This window comes from Mauremys mutica, chromosome 24 (genome assembly GCF_020497125.1).
Source record: "Mauremys mutica isolate MM-2020 ecotype Southern chromosome 24, ASM2049712v1, whole genome shotgun sequence".
NCBI classification, from domain to species: Eukaryota; Metazoa; Chordata; order Testudines; family Geoemydidae; genus Mauremys; species Mauremys mutica.
In genome coordinates this window covers 4,276,339-4,297,681 of record NC_059095.1, presented here as the reverse complement: position 1 = coordinate 4,297,681, position 21,343 = coordinate 4,276,339, and the positions used below count along the sequence as shown (strand labels likewise).

Genomic DNA, 21,343 nt, shown 5'->3' with positions numbered 1-21,343 from the left:
GCCACAATCCAGCACTCTTGACACCAGGGCCTAACCTCATGATTGATTCGCGGTGACCATCCGAGCTGCAGGCTGAGTGGGCTGCTGGCTGGGTTAAACGCCCCGCGGTGCTGGCAGATATCTGGGACATCGCCCAGACACTTCCTTCCTGCAACCCGTGCTCCTCTCTCCAAACTCCATGCAGGTGGCTACAGATCTTTGTTTAATTCCTGGCTCCGCCACAGCTTGTGACCCTGGGACAGCTCACGGAGGATGGGAGCTTTCAAAAGGCCTAGTTCTCCTCCCACTGCAACCAATGAGACTTTTATCACTGACTTCAGCGGGAGCAGAGTTTGGTTAATCCTGAGTACTTTTGCAAAGCTCACCCTCAAGCTCCCTGAACCTCAGGTTTTATCGTGTAGAGGAATTGGAAATCCCCCTTTAAATAGTGTGTGAGCCCTCTTGTGGTGCTCACTGGGTTCTGTGCTTTACAAACCCGGCCGAGCAGCAGTATGTGTATGCAGCTAGACCACGGGTGTGTAGCTAGTGAACATTGTCATTGGGACCCCCGGTGCGGTTTCTACATATTATTTGGTTGCATAAAGAACAAAAGATTGATGAAAAGTGCTGTATCAGAGCTAGGTATTATCTGTAAATGTGGCATAAGAATCCTTCCTTTCCCCCAGCCTCTGTAAACTCATCGGGGCAGGTTTTATTTTGTGTCTGTACCTAGCACCATGGGACTCAGCTCTTGGATGGGAGGAGGCCTCTATTTGTTCCTATGATATATACTAGTCATATGAATGCATTGGGTAAAATGACCAGGGTTATTTAAGGAACCAGCTGTCAGGTAGGGTTTTTTTGTGCTGTGAAGGAGGTTGCAGTGAGAGCAAAGAGCCATTTGGTGGCACAAGAGAGCCAGCTAGAAAGGAGGGGCTAGAAATCGGTGATGTTTCTCGTAAAGGTCACTTGTACGCTGCAGCTGCCGGGCGTGGTGTTATGCCCTCCTCCAGCCCCCCAAGAATGACACAACGAGAGAGAAACCCGTGCGCTGATTTTTTCATGCAGTGCTGAATTGCTTGCATGGATGCAAAACTGTCTGCCTCTTCCTAGCCTTCTCTTTGCAGACGAGGGAGGCATCTGAAATGTGAATTCCTGGGATTTTCCATAGCCAAGAGGGCTGGGACCACAAGCTGCAAATTTCAGTGGCTCAGCGCATATCGGAAATCTTCCAAGATTGCAAATCTGGGAGTTGCTCTGGGATGGCCCTGCCAGTTTGGGACAATTTGCAACACGGGCCTTGAGCATTGGGTCAAAGAAGCAGAACCGTAGTAGAACAGAAGTGAAGGTGCAGTCAGAGGCGGGGGTGTTTTTCTTGCCAACTGACCCAAAATGTTTGGAACTTTAAAGAGCGAACATTGAATCGGGGACAAATGTGCACAAAGGATTCATAAGAGCAATGCTTCAATACGCAGCAATTCCTGCTCTGCGGTTATGTTCGGTAATGAAATCAAAATGAATATTAATCAAATTGCAAAGAGCAACTAGCTGAAAGGATTCCGGATGATGCAAGCCACCGGCAGAAGGAAGCATGTTCCAGAAATAGAGGACACCACTGATGTCTTGATTTCTGCCGTCTCCTGAGAAAAATACCAAGACACAAATCTCCTAAAGTGACCATTCTCAATGTGCAGGAATATTTGCTGTCTCTCCTAATGTGCATGGAGGGAGATCCCTGCCTCAGCTAGCATTGCTGGCAGAGTCTATGAAAATCAGGTTTTGGCATTGAAAAGACATGAAGGGGCAGGAAAAATAAGGGGGCGTGCAGAGACATCATGAAAAGCACAGGGGGGAGGAATCGATCTGACTAAGCCCAGCGTGCAGGGCCGTAAGGACAGAGATTTGTGGATATAATTTTATTCCACCAGAGAATCCCGAGAACTGCTTTTTAGTCCGTCTGCATGTTTGACACTGGAATAGGTGCGGAGGGTGGGAAGTCACAGCAAGAGTCCAATCTCTGCCCCACGTCTAGCAGGAAATTCCTTTCTGCGGCCCCCCCAACATGCCTGCCTCCAAACCCGGAGTGGAGTACTGGATTGACGGGTCCCACCGCAACACTGCCCTGGAGGACTTCTACGCTATGGGCCCGGAACTTGGAAGGTAACGGTTTATGGTTATCAGGCTTTGATTCGTGGTGTAGGGGAGCTTTGCGTTTCTTGCTCCTAATGGTGCCTCTTGCAGTTGGGGGTGAAGTGCACGTGATGGGTGGGTCAAGAGCCTGGAGTGAAATGTGGAGAGGGTCTCCCAATGGATGGGAGAGAGGGGCGAATTGTTTTCATTAGATCATGCAAACCAACCTCAGGAGCAGGATTATATCTGGTAGGTGATGAGGGAGATCAGTTCAGGGTTTATAGGACTGGGCCTTTCCTTCCCTGGAGCCTGATCCTGTAAAGGGTAAAGTGTCTTCAGTGGCTCTTGATTTATGTTCAGATTATTCCCGACTCTCACACCTTCTGCCAGAGTGACTTTGGCATGTCAAGAAATGAGCTCTGCCATGATGCACCAGGCGGCGGGGTGCCTCCTCCCTGTAACAAGGGGTAAACAGGGAGGTGGCAAAGTTTGTAGAAGATACAAAATTACTCAAGTTAGTTAAGTCCAAAGCTGACTGCAAAAAGTTCCAAAGGGTTCTCACAAAACTGGGTGACGGGGCAACAAAATGGAGGATGAAATTCATTGTTGATGGATGCAATGTAATGCACGTTGGAAAACATCGTCCCAACTATACATACAAAATGATGGGGTCTAAATTAGCTGTTACCACTCCAGAGAGAGATCTTGGCGTCATTGTGGGAAGTTCTCTGAAAACATCCGCTCAATGCGCAGCGGCATTCGAAAAAGCGAACAGAGTGTAGGGAATCATTAGGAAAGAGAGAGAGAATAATAAATACCATAATGCCACTATAGAAATCCATGGTACGCCCACACCTTGAATACTGCGTGTAGTTCTGGTCACCCCATCTCGAAGAAGATACACTGGAATTGGAAAAGATACAGAGAAGGGCAACAAAAAATAATTAAGGGCACGGAACAGCTTCTGTATGAGGAGAGATTAAAAAGACTGGGTGTTCAGATGGCAAAGAGACGGCTAAGGGGGCTATGAGAGAGGTCTATAAAATCATGACTGGGGAGGAGAAAGTGAATAGGGAAGTGTTATTTACCCCTTCACAGACCACAAGAATCAGGGATAACCCAATGAAATTAACAGGCAGCAGGTTTAAAGCAAACAAAAGGACGTATTTCTTCACACAACGCACAGTCAACCTGTGGAACTCCTTGCCAGGGGATGGTGTGATGGCCAAAACTAGAACTGGGTTCAAAAAGGAACTAGATAAGTTCATGGAGGACAGGTCCATCAATGGCTGTTAGCCAAGATAGTCAGGGATGCAGCCCCATGCCGTTGGTGTCCCTAAGCCTCTGACTGCCAGATGCTGGGGCCGGATGACAAGGGATGGATCATTTGAAATTGCCGTGTTCTGTTCGTTCTCTTTGAAGCATCTGGCACCGGCCACTGTCAGAAGTCAGGATACTGGGTTAGATGGACCATTGGTCTGACCCAGTGTGCACGTTCTATGTTCTTAAGCACCAGACAGTTCAGGAATTGATAACAAGGACCAGAGCCTTGGATTTGAATCTGCCCCATTTTGCAAAGGAAGTTCTGTAAAAGTGTTTACTCCCTGTCTGGGCCTTGGGGGGCTGATATGCATCGAGCGTGGTGGGTCTCAGTCCTACTCCTACCGGGCTTTTGTCCACCATCGCAGCTGGTGCTCACCAGCTCTCTTGTCAGTCTGGACTATAAAGCTAATGACAGCGGATGTGAGAGCTCATTCGGTGGACAGACCTGCGACTTATTTCTGATAGATCCTAACATGGAGCCGTGCTCTCATAACGGGCAGGGCATGTGCCCTGCTTTGTTTATGTCGGGACTTGCGCGAAACCAAGCCAGGGTGAAATTTCCAGACTCATCTCGATGTTGGAGAAAAATGAGATTTTAAAGTCAGCCAAACGTTGTGCTTCAAACCCTAGAATGTGTCTTTTTGAGCAATCGTTTTCTCCAACAAGGGTCACTTATTCTTACTATTTCTTGTTTGCATTGCAGTAGTGCAGAAAGGGGCCGCTCAGTCAGGGATCCGGGCCCTGTGGTGCTAGGTGCTGTACAAACAAATAGAGACAGTCTCTGCCCCAGAGAGCTCACAATATACAAAGGGTTCATTGATGTCAATGGAAAGGCTCCCCTTTACTTCAGTGGGCCTTAGATCAGTACCCCCTAAAGTTCAGGAGAGTTTGAAGCTGGAATGTTGAAGCCCTCCTGTCAGTGGTCAGTGGAAGTCAGATTTTGCTGTCATCCCAGTGGCTTCTCTTGGGAATTAATTCTTCTTTGTTGTTTGACTAAACCAATGAGTAGTCTCCAAGCGTTCGTGCAGCTCAGTGACCAGCTGAGAACCTCAAGCCATTTACCCCAGCTGGCCTGTAATCCCTGGGAATGCCCTGCCCTTGGGTAGTTACTGCTAGTGATTACAATGGGAGGGAGGGCAACAAACCACAGATGTGGGTGTTTTAGGTTTTAGGGCCGACATTGTTTCAAACTGTTGCCTACAAGGGCTTTCTAGAGAAGGAACCTTTGTATTTTTAACCAGCTAGCTCGCTTGCGCGTGAGTTTCCCGTGCAATGCTTACTGGTCGTTCTTAAATAACTTAATATAAAAATGACAAATCTGCAAATGCACCAAGGAAATTCTTCCTTGGAAGTGGAGGTGAGACTGGACAGGTTTAAAACGTGCATTAATATTAGCGATAGGTCCTGAGGGCTGTTCCAATAAATACAGTTTAGGAATGTTTTAAAGCGCTTATATTTTTATCCTGATCTGTGCAACAAGTGTGACTGAGCCTGTGTGTGTAAATCCTTAACTAGGGACTCTTTTTAAAAGCTGATTCTTTTTTCTTCCTTGTGACCTGTTAAACCCTATCATGGCCACAAGCACAGAAGAGCTTTTAAATCTGTTTGCTTTACTCAATCAGCTATGAGAGCTCAAGAAATGTGCAAGGAGTAGAAAGGGGCAGGAATAACTGAGGTAGGATGGTGCACTGATTAGGGCACTTAGCTTCAGCTTTAGGAGACCTGAAGTTAATTCCCTGCTCTGCCACAGACTCCCTGTGTGACCTTGGGCAAATCACTTAACCTCTCCGGGCCTCAGTTTCCCATCTGTAAAATGGGGATATTAGCAAGGCCCCGCCTCCCAGGGGGCTGTGAGGGTAAATGCATTGGCAGGTTGTGAGGGGCTCTGATGTTACGGTTATGGGGACCATAGATATACCTTAGAATGGCAGCTGTAGAGAACTGGAAATGAAATAGCTCTGTCGGTTTTCACTTCATATCCCTGCCCATCCACAAAGGCACCAGGCTATTTTAAGGCCTGATCCAACACCCTTTGGCATCAACGCCTACTGACACCAGTGGCTTTGGATCAGTCCCTTAGAGAACAACGCTCTGGACAGATGCAGACAAAGTACCTTCGTGTCACTGGAGCAAAAGCTCGGCTATTTCTTTCCTTTATTTTTTTTTTGCACTCGTAGCTCTTCAGTGTCCGGAGCCACCTTTCACACACACAAGTAGCCTTTACTCACGTGACTAAACCCTTAATTTAAGGCCCAACCCTGCACTATTGAAATCAATGGGAAGTTCGCCGCTGGCCTGGGGTTGGGTGCGATTCACCCGCCATGCACAGGGCCAGAATAAAACATGCAGCCTTCAAGCCCCACTTAAGCCTTCAAAATAGGATATCGCTATTGCATGGGTTTTGCACTGTCCGTGTGCCTGGCGGGGTCAGTTTCGCCCCCCACGTGGATGAGGGTTTGCAGGGTTGGGCAGAGCGCCCGTTGTCTCCAGCAGCTCTCGATTTAAGGCCCCGTTCCGTGCTTTGCTGGGCTTAAATCCTGGCATAGCATTCCACTGTTCGACCCCATTCCATTGATGCGGTAGAACTTCCATCCCATTGACTTCCCTGGGAGCAGGACAGGACCCAGTGTCTAATAGAAACACTAACAAAGCTCTTAACTGCACCACAGCTCAGATGCGCTGCTAGACAGAGCCAGGGCCTCCCAGAGGATTCAGGGGGCCTGGGGCAAAGCAATTTCAGGGACCCCTTCCATAAAAAAAAGTTGCAATACTCTAGAATACTGTATTCTTGTGGGGGCCCCTGCGGGGCCCGGGGCAAATTGCCCCACTTGCCTCCCCCACTTGCCCCCCCTCCCCGGGCAGCCCTGGACAGAGCTGGGCAAAGAGCTGGTTTTTCGGTTCACTGGCAGTTTGGCAAAATTGGAGGGGAAATCGTTTCAGGATGACCCGAAATGAATTTTTTTGACTTGTTCAGCGAGTCAGAAAGCAACAGCAACAAAATAGTTTCAGGTCAAACTCAATGTTTTGTGTAGATTTTGAGCTTTGTAAAATGTTTTCTAAAAGCAAAACTGAAGGCGGTTTTATTGACAAACCAACCGGTTCCCAACCAAAACAATTCAGCAAATTTGACATGAATTCCTGATGTATTTCGGTCGACCCAAGTCTGCATTTTGGCCCCAAAAAAGTTTTGGTCAAAAATTTTTGCCCAGCTCTACTGCTCTGTTAATGAAAAACCCCGGAAGGGCGGTGGAAAAACCCCAAGTTGCCAGTAAAAACCAGAGGCAAAGAACAAGCGGAGTGTCTGTTAGCTCTTGGCTTTGTGTCGCCAGATATTAATACCGCAGACGTGGATTTTATTAATGCTTTGTCTGAGAAAAATAGCACAGCAATCAGGATGAATGAGCTCCAAGGGAACTGAATTTAAATTTCATTTCTATAGACTTTGGGAGGTTATTTTACTCTCTGGCAAATGATGTGAAGTTAATACTTGAACTTGAAAATCCATCTGCATTAAATTCCAAGGGCTCTTCAAGGATCATAATAAGAGACAAGGCTATAGCTGACTGCAATGGAGATTCCATTCCATGAGTCAGTTACCCTTCTTGTCAAAGACAGGGGGCTGATTCTCTGTTACTCCATTCCTGCACTTGGAGAGTAGAGTTGGGAGATTATGGGGGCTTTAAGATACTTTTGTGTTCCCTGTATTCTTGCAACATCCAGCCCCTGGTGTAAGTTAGAGCAGTCTCAGGGCTGCTGTAACGTATGTTGTTTCTTGGGGGCCCCTGTGGGAAGCAGAAAACAGCTGTAGGGCTTTGCACTCCTAAACATGCTCCCAACACAGCCCCCATACCAGGAGCTGGGAGCAGGACTGATGCAGAATCTTGACATCAACTGTGCACTGGCAAGGGGTATTCTCAGGGGGGTTTATGGATTACAAGAGGACTCAGGCATATGGAGGTGGGTTGCAGAGGCCCTGTAGCAGAAGTGGCAGGCAAGGAGTTAATTCCTCCCAAACACGTGTTCTGCCTTCTGCGGTGGGGGGATGAAGACGTTTGGCAACAACTCGTCAGGGATGAGAGACAGGGGGGAAGAGCCCAGACCCTGTGCTGAGCACCTGCAGCTCTCAGTGAAGTCCGTGGGAGTTGTCACCCGGGCTCAGCACCATCTCAGTATTTGACCCAACAAGCCAGGTCCAGGGCCCAGTCCTCCATCAGGCTGCCCCTCACACAGGGATACGCAGACTGAGGCTCGCAAGCTGCAATGTGCCTCCTGCAGTTCTTTGCCACACATGCTATTAAAATGCTGTGTGATTTAATTACTAACCAAGCTAAGGTATTAACCAGTCAGGATGCTTGTACTCTGTTATTAACCAATTGTAGGTGATAAAATAATCATACTTAGTCATTTTGCTGTGAGAATTGAGAATATCTATAATAGTATATAAACAAAGTATTTCCCCTGCCATACTGTTTAAACATGAATATATCGTACAATAGACAATGAAACACGGAATTCACACTCCTGTGGCTCTTTTGGGTAACGTTGATCACTGATTTGGCTCCTGAATCACTGAGGTCTGAGTATCACCACTTTGAAACAACAGCCCAGCTAAGAAGATCTGTTGTGTTCTGTGTAAGTCCTTATACCGCACTCAACACTACAGTATCTCAGCACCGTCCTTTGATTTCAGTAAAGCATTTGTAACACCGGCCTTTGCAAGAGTGGATATTTATAGCCTGCTCCGGCCTTTGTTTTTATTTACTATTATGTATTTCTTTGTGTTGCGATAGCGCCGAGGAGCTCCCGGCACGGCCAAGGACATCGTTGCACTGTGGGCTACACAGACACGGAACAAAAAGTCAGCCTCTGCCCCCAAAGAACTTACAATCAAACTCAAGGACGTTCTATTTATCTAGCAATGGAAGCTTTCTGCAGCCCACTCCGCCACTGCAAATCCGGGGCACCGAGCCGGCTTTGTCACCTCCTTACCTGCACATACCTGTGCAGCTGCTAGAGAGAAATAACAACGGGCGGGGGGGGGGTTTCAAATGTGGGTGCAATTGAAACATCCAGATTTCAATCAAATTAATTTTGTTCCTTCCCCCCAAAAAAAACCCTCTGTCTGTATTGTCAGTCCTTTGCCCCCCTCTCTCTTTTTTTTTCTTTCACAACTTGAAATGCCAAGTATTGTGTGTAATCTGAGGTGATAGAAAACAAAACCCTTCTCCACATGCATTTGTGACTTAGTGCTACCCTGCCTCTGGTGCATTGAAACTGACCGAGCAGAACACCTGCCGCAGACTGATTTGTAGCCAATGGTTTCTTCTAATCAAACGGTGAATCGCAGCACTCAGCTTAAAGGGGGGGTGGGGGGGAGTCCACAAAGCAGGGTTTCAAGGCCATTATCAGACAAATGAGCACAGACGTGATATTTATCAGGCGCAGGGGAGGACGACTTTGGAATATTGCACAAATCAGTTCCAAAGACAGACTGGATTGAACAAAAAATGGCCAACCAGCGAGTGAGGTAATAGTTTATTCCCTGTAAAAATTAATTGCTGAAGGATATTGCCGTGAGGAAGAAAAGATAGGCCCTGGGTCTGAAATGTGATCTACACGGGTCCCGGGTCTACCTGATATGACTTGCGGGATCGGGGCCCTAAATCCCATATGTTTGGTTGATTACCGGTGGGGAAAATGTGGATTTTTATCCTGCTTTCAGTGTCGTATAAGTATAAAATTAAAATATCTACATCTCAGTGATGTAAGATGAGAAATTGCAGCTGGATTCTCGATCAGCGCTGAGTACAACATGCAAAATCCTGCTGTGTCTTAGTAGTGTCGGCGCCCCCAGGTGAGAAACGGTGCAGCAGGGAACCTCTTCAGTTACATCTGTGCAGGAACTGGGGTGACTAGAGTGCTTTGCTTGCATGTTAGACTGGGAGGACCTAACAAAGGGGAGGGGGCCATCCCTGCATGTTTGAGGCCTGATTTGCAGTTATTTTGGGGCAGGGATGCTCGCTGTATTCTGGGGTTATGGAGGCCCGGGGAGTAAGTTAGAGCAGCCTTGAGGCTGCTCTAATTTACACTTTGTTTCCCTTGACCTCTGGGAAATAGAGCAGCTGCAGGGCAGTACACTGGTCCAGTCACAACCCCCAACCCAGTCCCTCAGCTAGGGGCTGGGAGCCGAGTGTGCATAGACCGAGGGTCAGCTCCAGGGTTTTTGCCGCCTCAAGCAGTGGGGGGAAAAAAAAAAAAGCCGCGATCGGTGGCACTTCCACCGCGCCGCTTTCTTCTTCAGCGGCAATTCGCCGGCAGGTCCTTTCCTCCGAGAGGGACTGAGGGACCCGCCGCCGAATTGCCACCGAAGAGCCCGACGTGGCGCCCCTTCCCCTTGGCTGCCCCAAGCACCTGCTTGCTGAGCTGGTGCCTGGAGCCGGCCCTGCAGAGAGCCCACAGCATGCCAGCCAGGGGAGCCCTGTGCACTGGTAGGATGGCCCTTGAATGCCCTGGACCTGGGAGCATCTCGCAATAGCCAGGCCAAAACTCGGCCCATAGTCTTTGGCTCCTCCGCCACAAACGAGGATATTGGATAAAGTGTGCACTCGCATTAGAAGCAAATCCAGTCTTTTTTCAACTAATTCCATCGCTACACATTTGCCAGTCATCTGTAAAACAAACACAATTATATCTCCATTCCCAGTCAAGGTTGATTACAGATATTTATTCAGAGGGTTAAGCAGAAGTAGAAGATTGACTCTTTTCTGGAAGCTCAGAGACTGGGCCAGCGATACAGACTGACTGGGCTGTAGCTAATTTGTCTAAATCCTGCCGCTGCCGCTGATAATGTTATTGGAAAACACAAAGGGTAAGAGGCTCTTGCGTGTCAACTGACACGCAGAACTGAGCATCTCTTAAACTCTGAGCTGATTATTTGTAAATGATTATCCTAAATGCAGGATTTGGGCTCTAAAGTAGCCATGCAGAACGTTCACCTTGAACGGTAGATGGATGAGACGCATCCAAGTCTGGTGTTGGATTCAAACTTTGCACGGGTGGCGATAGGTTCAGGATGCCAAGGTTCTGTTCCTGGCTCTGCCACTGAGTCGCTGTGCAACCATCTGTGCAATGGGAAGAATAAATACGGGGTTGGGGCAAAGAATCAGAACTAACACTTGATTCCCCCCAAGACAAGAAAGTCAAAGAGTAATAAAATGTGTTCAATTACTCAGAGCGGGAATTAACCTGCTAAGAGGACTCCTGCATCAAAGCTGAAATTGCAAGGTTGTGCCGTGGCGACACAAGCAATAGTGTCCAGTGGTTAGGAGATTTTGTGAACTAGATCTAAAAATTACTGGCAACTGCCTGACACTGCAGGGGATTTTAAACGTAATGATTCCTCTTTAGTAACTTGAAGTGGCTTAATTTTGTACACTGGTACCTTTCCTGGACCATTTTGCTGATCCTCAGAAAACTGGAAAAGCATTTTGGGGGTCTTGTGGTTAGAGCAGGCGACGGGGAGTCAAGACCCCTGGGTGCTATTCCTGGGCTTGGAGGGGAGGGGGAATCAGGACTCCTGGGTTCTCTTCGCAGCTCTGCTACTGGCAATACTAGGTGTCCTTGGACAAGTCACCTCTGTTTTCCCTGTACAATGGGAATAATAGCACTTATCTACCCCATAAGGCTGCTGTGGGTGGCGGTGTTTGCTGCCCTTCCAGGAAGCCCAGCACACACAGACCAGAGCTCAGGAGCGGGAGCAGAGGCGGCTCCAGGCACCAGTGCAGCAAGTGTGTGCCTGGGGCGGCAAGCTGCGGGGGGCGGCCTGCCGGTCACTGTGAGGGCTGCAGGCAGGCGGCTTTCGGCGGCGCCCCTGCGGGAGGTCCGCTGGTCCTGTGGCTTCGGCGGCAATTCGGCGGCGAGGACGCCGATGGTGCGGCACCAGCGGACCTCTCGCAGGCATGCCGCCGAATCCACGTGGCCAGTGGACTGCCCGCAGGCGCGCTGCCGAAAGCTGCCTGCCTGCCGTGCTTGGGGCGGCAAAAAACGTAGAGCCGCCCCTGAGCGGGAGACAGAGGTGGGTTCAAGATGCAGCAGAGCTTGTTACGCGGCGGCCACTTTGCTGACATGGAAAAATAACCAGCACCCATCCCAGAGGCACAGCTCAATCCATGCTCTTCCCCCAGCCCTCATCACTCTGGCACGTGCGTGCCTGACCCTGCTCTGCATGTTCACATTCACTCCTTCCCCCGGTGATTAGGGTGACATCTCAGCAAAGCACAACCACCCCAGGGAGCCCCATTGGAGGGGCTCCAGGCGAGACTTGGTTTGCAAAGCTCCTTGCCTGGCATCCCTTCCTGGTTAAAGGATGGCGGGCGTGTAGGGTGAGCAAATAGCAAGTGTGAAAAATCGGGACGGAGGTGGGGGGTAATAGGCGCCTATATAAGAAAAAGCCCCAAATATCAGGACTGTCCCTATAAAATCGGGACATCTGGTCACCCTACGGGGGTGCCGGGCCTTTCATGGCGCAGAAGCCACCCGACTCCTTGTCTCGGAATGACGAGACCCACTCCTGGCTGCTGTGTAAGCGGGGAAGGCACAAAAGAGGGAACGGGTGGGGACGGCCAAGGGCTGGTCCTCCCTGATAATCCTCTTTACGATTTAGTTATTATTTCTGTAGTGCACCGGGCCTGACGCGCTCATAGCCTGCCCTGGTTTGCAAACTGATGCAAGCCCCTGTATGTTCGCTCTCACTGCAGTTTAAGACACAGATTTTCGTACCAGTAGAACTATGACACTGACAGGGAGGGAGGTTATTTTTTGTTATCAATGGCGTTTTACCCTTACGCCTCCCTGCGGCTGGGTTATACAGATATAAAGGTGTCCTATACCAGTACAGATGATGGGACCTTGGGACCATAGTTTGGGACTTCGGGGTTTTTTTTGCCTTCCTCTGCATGGGGGATGGATGGCCTGCTGGGATCATCCGGCCATGTCTCACCTAATCAATTCCCTGCCATCGCAGGGGCACTGGTGCCCCTCTGTCCCTCCTGTTCTCTGCCTGGGGCGTGTAATGGGGTGGTCGCCTTGGGACTAAAATGCCTTGGTTTAACTGCAGTCATTGGGCTCAACGTGACATTGGATGGCCTGTGCTCTGCAGGAGCTCAGACCACATCTATTGATCCCTTCCGGCCTTAAATTCGAGGCAACTATGAAACGACTGCTATAAGCACCTTTACACCGGCATCACTGGGAGTGTGCTTTCATTATATCATCTAGTTAAAACTATGCAACTGCTGTGTGGAGACAACCCTGAGAGGTGCGTTGGGCCTGGTCTAACCACAGCGTTGCATGGATTTAACTGGAAGGTATGATTTTAAACTGATTTAGTTAATCCAGGACAAAACCTTGTGTGGACGCTTAATGTGATTTAAACCCGGCTTGTATCCATTTTGATGCCAGCACAATGGACATAAGCCAAGTGTAAATGACATTGAGGGTTTCCATACAGGGTTTCATACTAGTTTGAAATAACACTTTTAGGTAAACTGGTGCAATTTAGAATGCAGGCAAGGAGGCCACATTTCCAGAAGCAGCTACGAGACTTAGGATCCTAAGTCCCATTTTCAAAAGTGCCTAAGGGCCAAATGTTTAAAGGTATTTAGGTGCCTAAAGATGCGGATCAGGACCTAGTTGGAAGTGGATTAAGCTAAGCAGGAATAAGTCTGTCTACACATGGAGTATTCAGGAAGAGTTACTGCAGTTTAAATGCACACACTATCTCAGCCTGAAACAACTTTCCAGGGTAGAGAAGCACTTAGACGCCGATGCCCCAGTCACTTTTGAAACGGGACTTAGGCTCCTAAATCAGGTACTCTTGAAAATGTGACTCTGCATTATCTGAATGGTGGGTAATCGGGGCTCAGGGTTTGCTTGTAGCGCGAGGTGCTCCACAAGCAGGGGAGACATCGCAGGCTCTGGTTCCCCCCGCGCTCCAGCTGAAGTCAGTGGCCCAGGGGCCCTGCCTCGGAGCTTACAGTGCCAGTAGAAGACAGCTGCCTACCAAGGCCCCACAGCAAATATAATTTAGGGACCCCCTACCCCAATACGAAATCCACCCCCTTTGAGCTTCCCCACAGCCCCCGTCCAGCCTCCTGTACATCTCTGGCCCCTCAGCTGGTGCCCCCATAGCCGCAATCCAGATCTCCCACACCTCGGCCCCGCCTAGCTTCCCTCCAGCTCCATTGCAGGCCCTCTACAGACCTACAGCTTGTCCCCCTGGCCCCTCTAGTTCTGATCCCCTCCTCCCAGCTCTCCCTCATCCCACTCCAGCCCTCGGCTCTGCCAGCCCCGAGCCAATCACCCCACCAGGCCCTTTTAGCTCCCCTCCTGCCCCCACTTCTCTGATCTACTTCCCAGACCCATGTCAGGCCCCCACAAGCCCTCCCCCAGCTTCCTCCCATGGTCTCCGCTCTGCTCCCAGACCCTGCAGCTCTGCTCCAGCCCCCTGAGCTGTGCTCCAGCCCCTGGCACTGCTATATTCCCCCACACCTTCTCCAGGCATCCTTGCCGGCTGCTCGTGCCCAGGGTCATCCTGGATGGAAGGGCCCCCCATCCCAGCCACGCCCTGCCACTGGGGTCAACAGGCCCTGCTCTCAGCCGGTGCCCACTCTGATTGGGGCCCCATAAACTCCTGGGTCCTGCCCCACTGTAGCTATGCCCTTGGTGGAAGGGGTATGGGCCAGGCGTGAGGGTGGAGGGTGGAGGGTGACGGACCGAGCCTGTTCCAATTTGGAGGGTGATGGGACGTTGAGAGACAATTGCCCTTTGACAAACAAGTCTCCAGGAAAACCCCATTATCTAAACCGCAGCCTTTCCGAATGGCCCGGGTGCTGGGACGCAGCCTCGCTCTTTCTTTCGACACAAACAGCATTGGGTTACCACCACTGCTTGCTTTGTAATGAAAGAGGCACCGGGGCGCAAGTAATATTTTTACTTTCGGACCAGATGCAGCACCCCCGGAGGTGCCGGGGTTATGAACGGCCAAGCCTCAAGGTGCCAGGGTTCAACCCTGGCACAAATTAAGCGCTGGTTACTACCCTCCTCACCTTAGGGGCTGGATAGTTCGAAGTCACAGTTCAGCGGAGCCCATTCACCGCCTTTGCGAAAACAGGATGGAACAGAACAGGCCAGCTGTGCTCCGGAGACAGCTTGCTCTCTGCAACTGAAGACTAAGTGGATTTGCAAATGGCCTAATGCCCAGGGTCCAATCCCACTTGATTGGGTTTGTTTGTGAGGGGGAGATGGGGAGTTTGGGTTTGCTCCTTGGGGGTGACCGTCTGCAAAAGGAGAGGCACTGAATTGAAAAGTTTCTCCAAGGGTAGGGAAAGTGGTCGATCAAACTCTGCAGCGTGTGTAGTCTTCCTTGTGTCGGTCTTCGGGGCTGCTGGCCCAGGCGCTGCACAGAGCCGGTGTCTTGTTGCGTAGGGATGCGCGGCGGCGTGGGAAGCAGCCTGCGGCGAGTGGAGTGTGACAGGCCGTGGCTGCCAGCAGGCCAGATTGCCATGTGACTGTTAAATGCAAGCGCTCGCTGCTTTAATGCAAAGAAGAACACACGCATCATTAAAGGCAGCAACGGCTCAGTCCTAGGGTACGTCCACACTTCCAGCTGGAGGTGTGAATTGTGGCTCGGGATTGTACGCAGGGCATCTAGCCTCTCCCAACACTCACACCACCCACTATATTTTTAGCATGGTAGCTCCTAGTGCAGGTATGTCTGCTCCAGCTCAAAGTGGGGGTGTACCCAAATAACCCCAGACTGTCCTGGGCTCCAAGCACTAGCCGGGGAGTCAGGAGACCTGTGTCTAGTCCCAGCCATGTGCCTGGATGGCTGTGTGACTTGAGGTTGCTAATAAGAACGCTCTGTGCCTCAATTTCCCCATCTGTAAAATGGGGATGATCGGGATCTTGCATGCAGGGCATCATGTGCATTGAAAGCACCATGGTGGCATTAGCATCCTGGTGCCAAGGGGGAGCTCGTGGCCCTGGAGGGTTGTTCAGGGAGCACACATGTCGTACACTCTCGAGAGTCTCCCCTTCCACTCCCCCACAAGGATGTAATCTCTTTTTAGCCCGCCGCTTGTGGCAGGTTCACTTACTGGGACGTGGGGGGAGGGGATGCTTCTTTCTGTATTAAAAGCTGCTTAAGGATTTAGACTGCCTCAATATTCCGTTTTTAATTAAAATGGTTTTACCAAGGAAAGCCGGAAGCGATTCAGGGGGGAATATAAGCCCCTCGCACAGCTGAGCGCGCTGATCCTGGTGCAATCAAAGGTCACAGTCTCTGCATCCCCCTCAGGTGGCACGACAGCAGCAGAACGAGCAGCAGCTCCCACAGGCTGCATGACGGTGCCCATCACCCCCAGGGCTGCGGCTGTGAAAAGGCCACAGTGGTAGCGTGGTGAGAGAGGCCCAGGTGGCGTCGTTGCAGTAGTGAGCGTACACCCACCGTACCTCGCTCTACATAGTGCTTCTCATGCGTACATCTCCGAGCGCTTGGCAAAGGAGCTCAGTAGCAGACCCCCATTTTAGAGATGGGGAAGATGAGGCACGTAGAGGGAAGTGACATGCCCAAGGTCACCCAGAAGCAGAGCCAGGAACAGAACCCAGATCTCCTGTGCCCCACTCCAGTGCTCTATCCGCTAGACATCACTGCCTCCCACATGTGCCCAAGGTGACTAGACGTGCCTTAAACCAAGGCACCGTGACTCCATAGGGAGGTGCATGACTCTGAGCCACAGAGCTCAGGTCTGCGCTGCGTGGGTATCCCCACAGTGCTGAGCAAAGTCCTGCCCCAGCGGGAGTGTCAGCCCCAGGGAGGGGTTGTCGAGTCTCCGCTTTGCCTGTCCCACAGTCCGGCTCCGGGATCTGGAAAAGGCAACCTCAGCACAGTTACAAGTGGCCCCCAAAAGGAGGCGTGTTAGAAGCAGAGGCCGGGTGGATGTGATGCGACGAGGCCGAGCAGCCTCTGAGCTGGAAAGCCGGCGTGAGCACCTTAGCCCTTGTATAGACCAGGACCATCCTCCAGGCAAACCAAGACCTGAACCTCGAACTTCAAAAGCAAGCAGCAAACCACCTTTCAGTCTCCTTTCTGCCTTCTTTATCCATCGCAAAGAATCCTTGAAAAGTGCACCCGCCCCCCCTTTGCAGGTTGTCTTTGAGCAGGCGTGGCTTTTCTGGTTGGTAACACGGTTGGCCTCTCCTTCTTTCTGTAGGGGTGCCACTTCCGTGGTGTACAGCTGTGAAGAGAAAGGAACCCACATGCAGTACGCGGCCAAAATCCTGAAGAAGACGGTAAGTACCTGGGACGCCGTCCTCAATGATTTCCGAAAGGTTCTGAGCAGGCGTTAGCAACACGTGGTAAGTAATGGGAGGGACAAGGCAATTTGTAGTCTCAGCATGAGTCAGCAGGTTGAGGTCAACCCTAAATTCACCCATAAGTGAAGAGGCCCCCACTGAGGTCTGGATTTAGGACTGCATGGCTACAAATTCCGCCTGGACTGCAAAGCATCTGCATTGATACAAGCAGATGTTCCTTCTCTTGGTACTTTTGGCTGCTACTAATTAATGCCGTGAAGAGGAAGCAATAAGCAGCCATGTGGCTGGGGGAAATGGGAGAATCCCCTGGAGGGAGAGGGTCAGTGTAGTCCTGGGGGAGTGAAGGCATGCATGGCTGGGGAATTTTCTGGCCCTGGGGGAAAATGGACCATATACAGGAAGGATGGGCTCCACCTAAACCAAAATGGAACCAGATTGCTGGCGCTTAAAATTAAAAAGGTCGTAGAGAAGTTTTTAAACTAAGGGCTGGGGGAAAGCTGACAGGCGCAGAGGAGCACATGGTTCAGACCTCTAATAGCTAATGTGATGCCAATTTTTAAAAAGGGCTCCAGAGGAGACCCCGGCAATTACAGATCAGTAAACCTGACTTCAGTACCGGGCAAACTGGTTGAAACTATAGTAAAGAACAAAATTGTCAGACACACAGATGAACATAATTTGTTGGGGAAGAGTCAACATGGTTTTTGTAAAGGGAAATCATGCCTCACCAATCTACTAGAATTCTTTGCCGGGGTCAAAAAGCATGTGGAGAAAGGGGATCCAGGGGATACAGTGTATTTAGATTTTCAGAAAGCCTTTGACAAGGTCCCTCACCAAAGGCTCTTAAGCAAAGTAAGCAGTCATGGGATAAGAGGGAAGGTCCTCTCATGGATTGGTAACTGGTTAAAAGACAGGAAACAAGGGGTAGGAATAAATGGTCAGTTTTCAGAATGGAGAGAGGTAAATAGTGGTGTCCCCCAGGGGTCTGTACTGGGCCCAGTCCTATTCAACATATTCATAAATGATCTGGAAAAAGGCATAAACAGTGAGGTGGCAAAATTTGCAGATGATACAAAACTACTCAACATAGTTAAGTCCCAGGCAGACTGCGAATAGCTACAAAAGGATCTCTCAAAACTGGGTGACTGGGCAACAAAATGGCAGATGAAATTCAGTGTTGACAAATGCAAAGTAATGCACATTGGAAAACATCATCCCAACTATACACATACAATGATGGGGTCTAAATTAGCTGTTATCGCTCAAGAACGAGATCTTGGAGTCATTGTGGGTAGTTCTCTGAAAACATCCACTCGATGTGCAGCGGCCGTCAAAAAAGCGAACAGAATGTCGGGAATCATTAAGAAAGGGATAGATAATAAGACAGAAAATATCATGTTGCCTCTCTATAAATCCATGGGATGCCCACACCTTGAATACTGTGTGTAGATGTGGTTGCCCCATCTCAAAAAAGATATATTGGACTTGGAAAAAGTTCAGAAAAGGGCAACAAAAATGATTAGGGGTATGGAACGGCTTCCATATGAGGAGAGATTAATGAGACTGGGACTTTTCAGCTTTGGGAGGATATGATAGAGGTCTGAACATCATGACTAGTGTGGAGAAAGTAAACACAGGAGTGTTATTTAGTCCCTCTCATAACACAAGAACTAGGGGTCACCAAATGAAATTAACAGGCAGCAGGTTTAAAACAAACAAAAGGACGTGTTTTTTCACATAACGCACCACCAACCTATGGAACTCCTTGCCAGAGAATGTTGCGAAGGCCAAGACTATAACAGGATTAAAAAAAGAACTAGATACATTCATGGAGGATGGACAGGTCCATCAATGGCTATTAGCCAGGATGGGCAGGGATGGTGTCCCCAGCCTCTGTTTGCCAGAAGCTGGGAATGGACAACAGGGGTGGATCACTTGGTGATTCCCTGTTCTGTTCGTTCCCTCTGGGGCACCTGGCATTGGCCACTGTCGGTAGACAGGATACTGGGCTAGATGGACCTTTGGCCTCACCCAGTATGGCCATTCTTAAGACCATGGCTGGAGAATCTCTACCCAAGCAATTCCTGGTTGCTGGAATGACCCCTTCTGAGCCGCTAGGAATAACTCAGAGCAGACGTGGCTTTTAATAGGACTAGTCCAGCCCTCACCAAAGATGGCTTAAAGCAACCTTTGCCAAACCCCTTTTGCTGCCCAACATGTTTATCGTCTGCAGTGGAGGCTCAAACCTTGACTCTCGATTACAATTCCTCTCTCTGTATAAAGGGTCATGACCAGCCAACTGAAGGGCAGTGGAAACCCTGCTCTCTTCAGCTATCTAGTCTGTCTCCCTCACAGCTGTGCAGCTCTCTGTTCTGCAGCGCCGGCGCTGCTCTGAAAGGCTCCGGCTTTTGGGCGTTCCCCTCACCTACGTATTTAGAAGACTTGCTTGAGTGGAAGTGGGAGAATTTACATGCAGGTAATATGATCCGGTTCAGAATTAATTCCAAGCTGGTTTTAAACAGCAGCAGAGGCCTCTGCATTTATGAGCTGATCAAGCCCGATGTCCAGAAGAGTTCGAAAATGTAAAGCTTTGCGTCATTGTTCTTATTTTATTGCTTTTTAGATTGACAAAAAGATTGTGCGGACGGAAATCGGCGTCTTACTGAGGCTTTCGCACCCCCACATTGTGAGTACGAGCCGTGCGGCTGCTTTGTGACTCAGATCCTCATCGGGGGTGCCGGGGTCCAGTTGTTGCCCAGAGAGAAACGGAACCACACAAACACACCTTGTTTAACGGCGGGGAGGAAAGTATCTTCCCAACCGAATGCAGTTTTGATTTGTTGGTTGTTATGCTGTAGATTTCTCTAGCACTTTTCACCCAGGTGATGGGCCCTGGTATCAGACCCTAAGGTAACAGATTGGATCCCCAAGCTCTCTCCATGCGGCGCTACTGAAATGCAGCCACCTCTGCAGCAAAGGGCAGATCTGGAGTACAGAACAGAATTGCTCTGGTATAACTATGTCACGCAGGGGTGTGAAAATGCACCGACCTAACCCCCAGTGTAGACGGCACTATGTCATAGCACTTGGGGTGGTGAATTAATTAAAGCTCTTCAGCGGCGTGTCTACAGCTAAAACGCTACGCCGGCGGGAGGGCTTCTCCTGGTGGCCCAGGTCATCCACCTCCCTGAGAGGCCGTAGCGAGGTCGACGGGAGGCCTAGCACTGTCTACACCAGGGGTTAGGTCGGTATAACGGTGTCATTCAGGGGTGTGGATATTTCACGCCTCTGAGCGATGCAGTTATACTGGTCTAATTTCCTAGTGTAGACTTAATAAGCGGAGCTCCAAAGTCTCGCCCTGTTCCCCAGACGTCTCTGTGCCATCATTCCTCTCTGCAGCTTGGCAGCCTTCCTCGCCCGCCTGGGAAATTGTCAGCCAGGCTCAAATCAGCCGTTAGCCTTTTCCTCCAGGCCCAAATTTATTGTCCAAACTCTCCAAAGGAAAACAAAACTTCCAGCTGGGGCTGTCTACCCAGCCAGGGCTCCCAGAGCCTTCAACCGGATGCCTCCCTTCTCCAAGGACTCCCTGTCGGTGGTCCCGCTCCACTTCCTGCAGATCTTGATCTATCTCCTACTCAGCTGCCTCTGATTAGTGACCAGGACAGCTGGCCCCAGGCCTCTGGCCCTTCAAGGGGCAGGCGAGGGTCCTCCACGGGATGGTTTTTTTAATCCCGCCCCACAATACCCATTCCCACCCGCTCCCACGTTGTTGGTTGAATTTTTATCCCATTCCCGCTATTATGGCAGCAGGTCTGCAGGACCCACAGGATCCCAGCCCCGCTATAGGGCAGGCCACTCTGTTCTTTGGGGTTTATTTTTATTTTAAAGGTCTCATTCAAAACACCCACCAGCAGCAAAGTGCATGGAACTCACTTTACCCACTGCCTCGGGAAGGACGGGATGGGAATGAGCCCTGATGGGGTTTGCCACTGTCTGAGTTTCCAGGGGTCTTTCAGGTGTTCCAGCTCCGATGTTCAGGCCTCTAGACTCCCCCCTTGGAGGGTTTCCATTCAGTAAGCGATTTCTATCGAGGAGATCAAATGAATGCCAAAGAAAAGTGCCTGTTTGTAACGAATCCTGCAAAGGAAGCTTAAGTCGAAAACGCCAGGCCATCTCTTGCCAACATCTGAGCTCTCAGCCGCTCGCCGGCATGAGCAGAGCGGTGTGGATATAATGCAGTGCTCAGAGGATAATGACAGTTGAACTGGAACAGTTTGTAATGCGCAGGAACAGATTTAATTACAGAAGGAGTCAGCCTAGATGGGACCTTCTTGTCAGGTTCCATGTAACTGACGCGACACGCTGCTCCCTCTACTCTGCCCAGACACTCAAGCTGTTAATTCTACCGGGGCTAAGCACCAGCGCTTCCCATTGAGCTGCGGGGGCTGTGCGCTGGGCAGGATTGGACCCCTTTCCCGGCCTTTCTATCTCCAGAGGTTTATTCCTGGCTGTTTACTTCCCCAGCTGATTTGGAATT

At 50.1% G+C, this 21,343-nt stretch overlaps 1 protein-coding gene across 1 annotated transcript in view; it reads left to right on the top strand.

The window, feature by feature from the left end:
* Window positions 1–1,041: 1,041 nt before the first annotated feature.
* LOC123355681 (calcium/calmodulin-dependent protein kinase type IV-like) overlaps window positions 1,042–21,343 on the top strand; it is a 42,434-nt gene continuing 22,132 nt past the window's right edge. Inside the window, exons 1-3 of the mRNA XM_044998232.1 lie at window positions 1,042–2,139; window positions 16,704–16,782; window positions 19,430–19,492. Of these exons, the coding sequence (XP_044854167.1) occupies window positions 2,042–2,139; window positions 16,704–16,782; window positions 19,430–19,492 (240 nt within the window). The 5' untranslated portion in view covers window positions 1,042–2,041. The remainder of the gene's footprint in view (window positions 2,140–16,703; window positions 16,783–19,429; window positions 19,493–21,343) is intronic.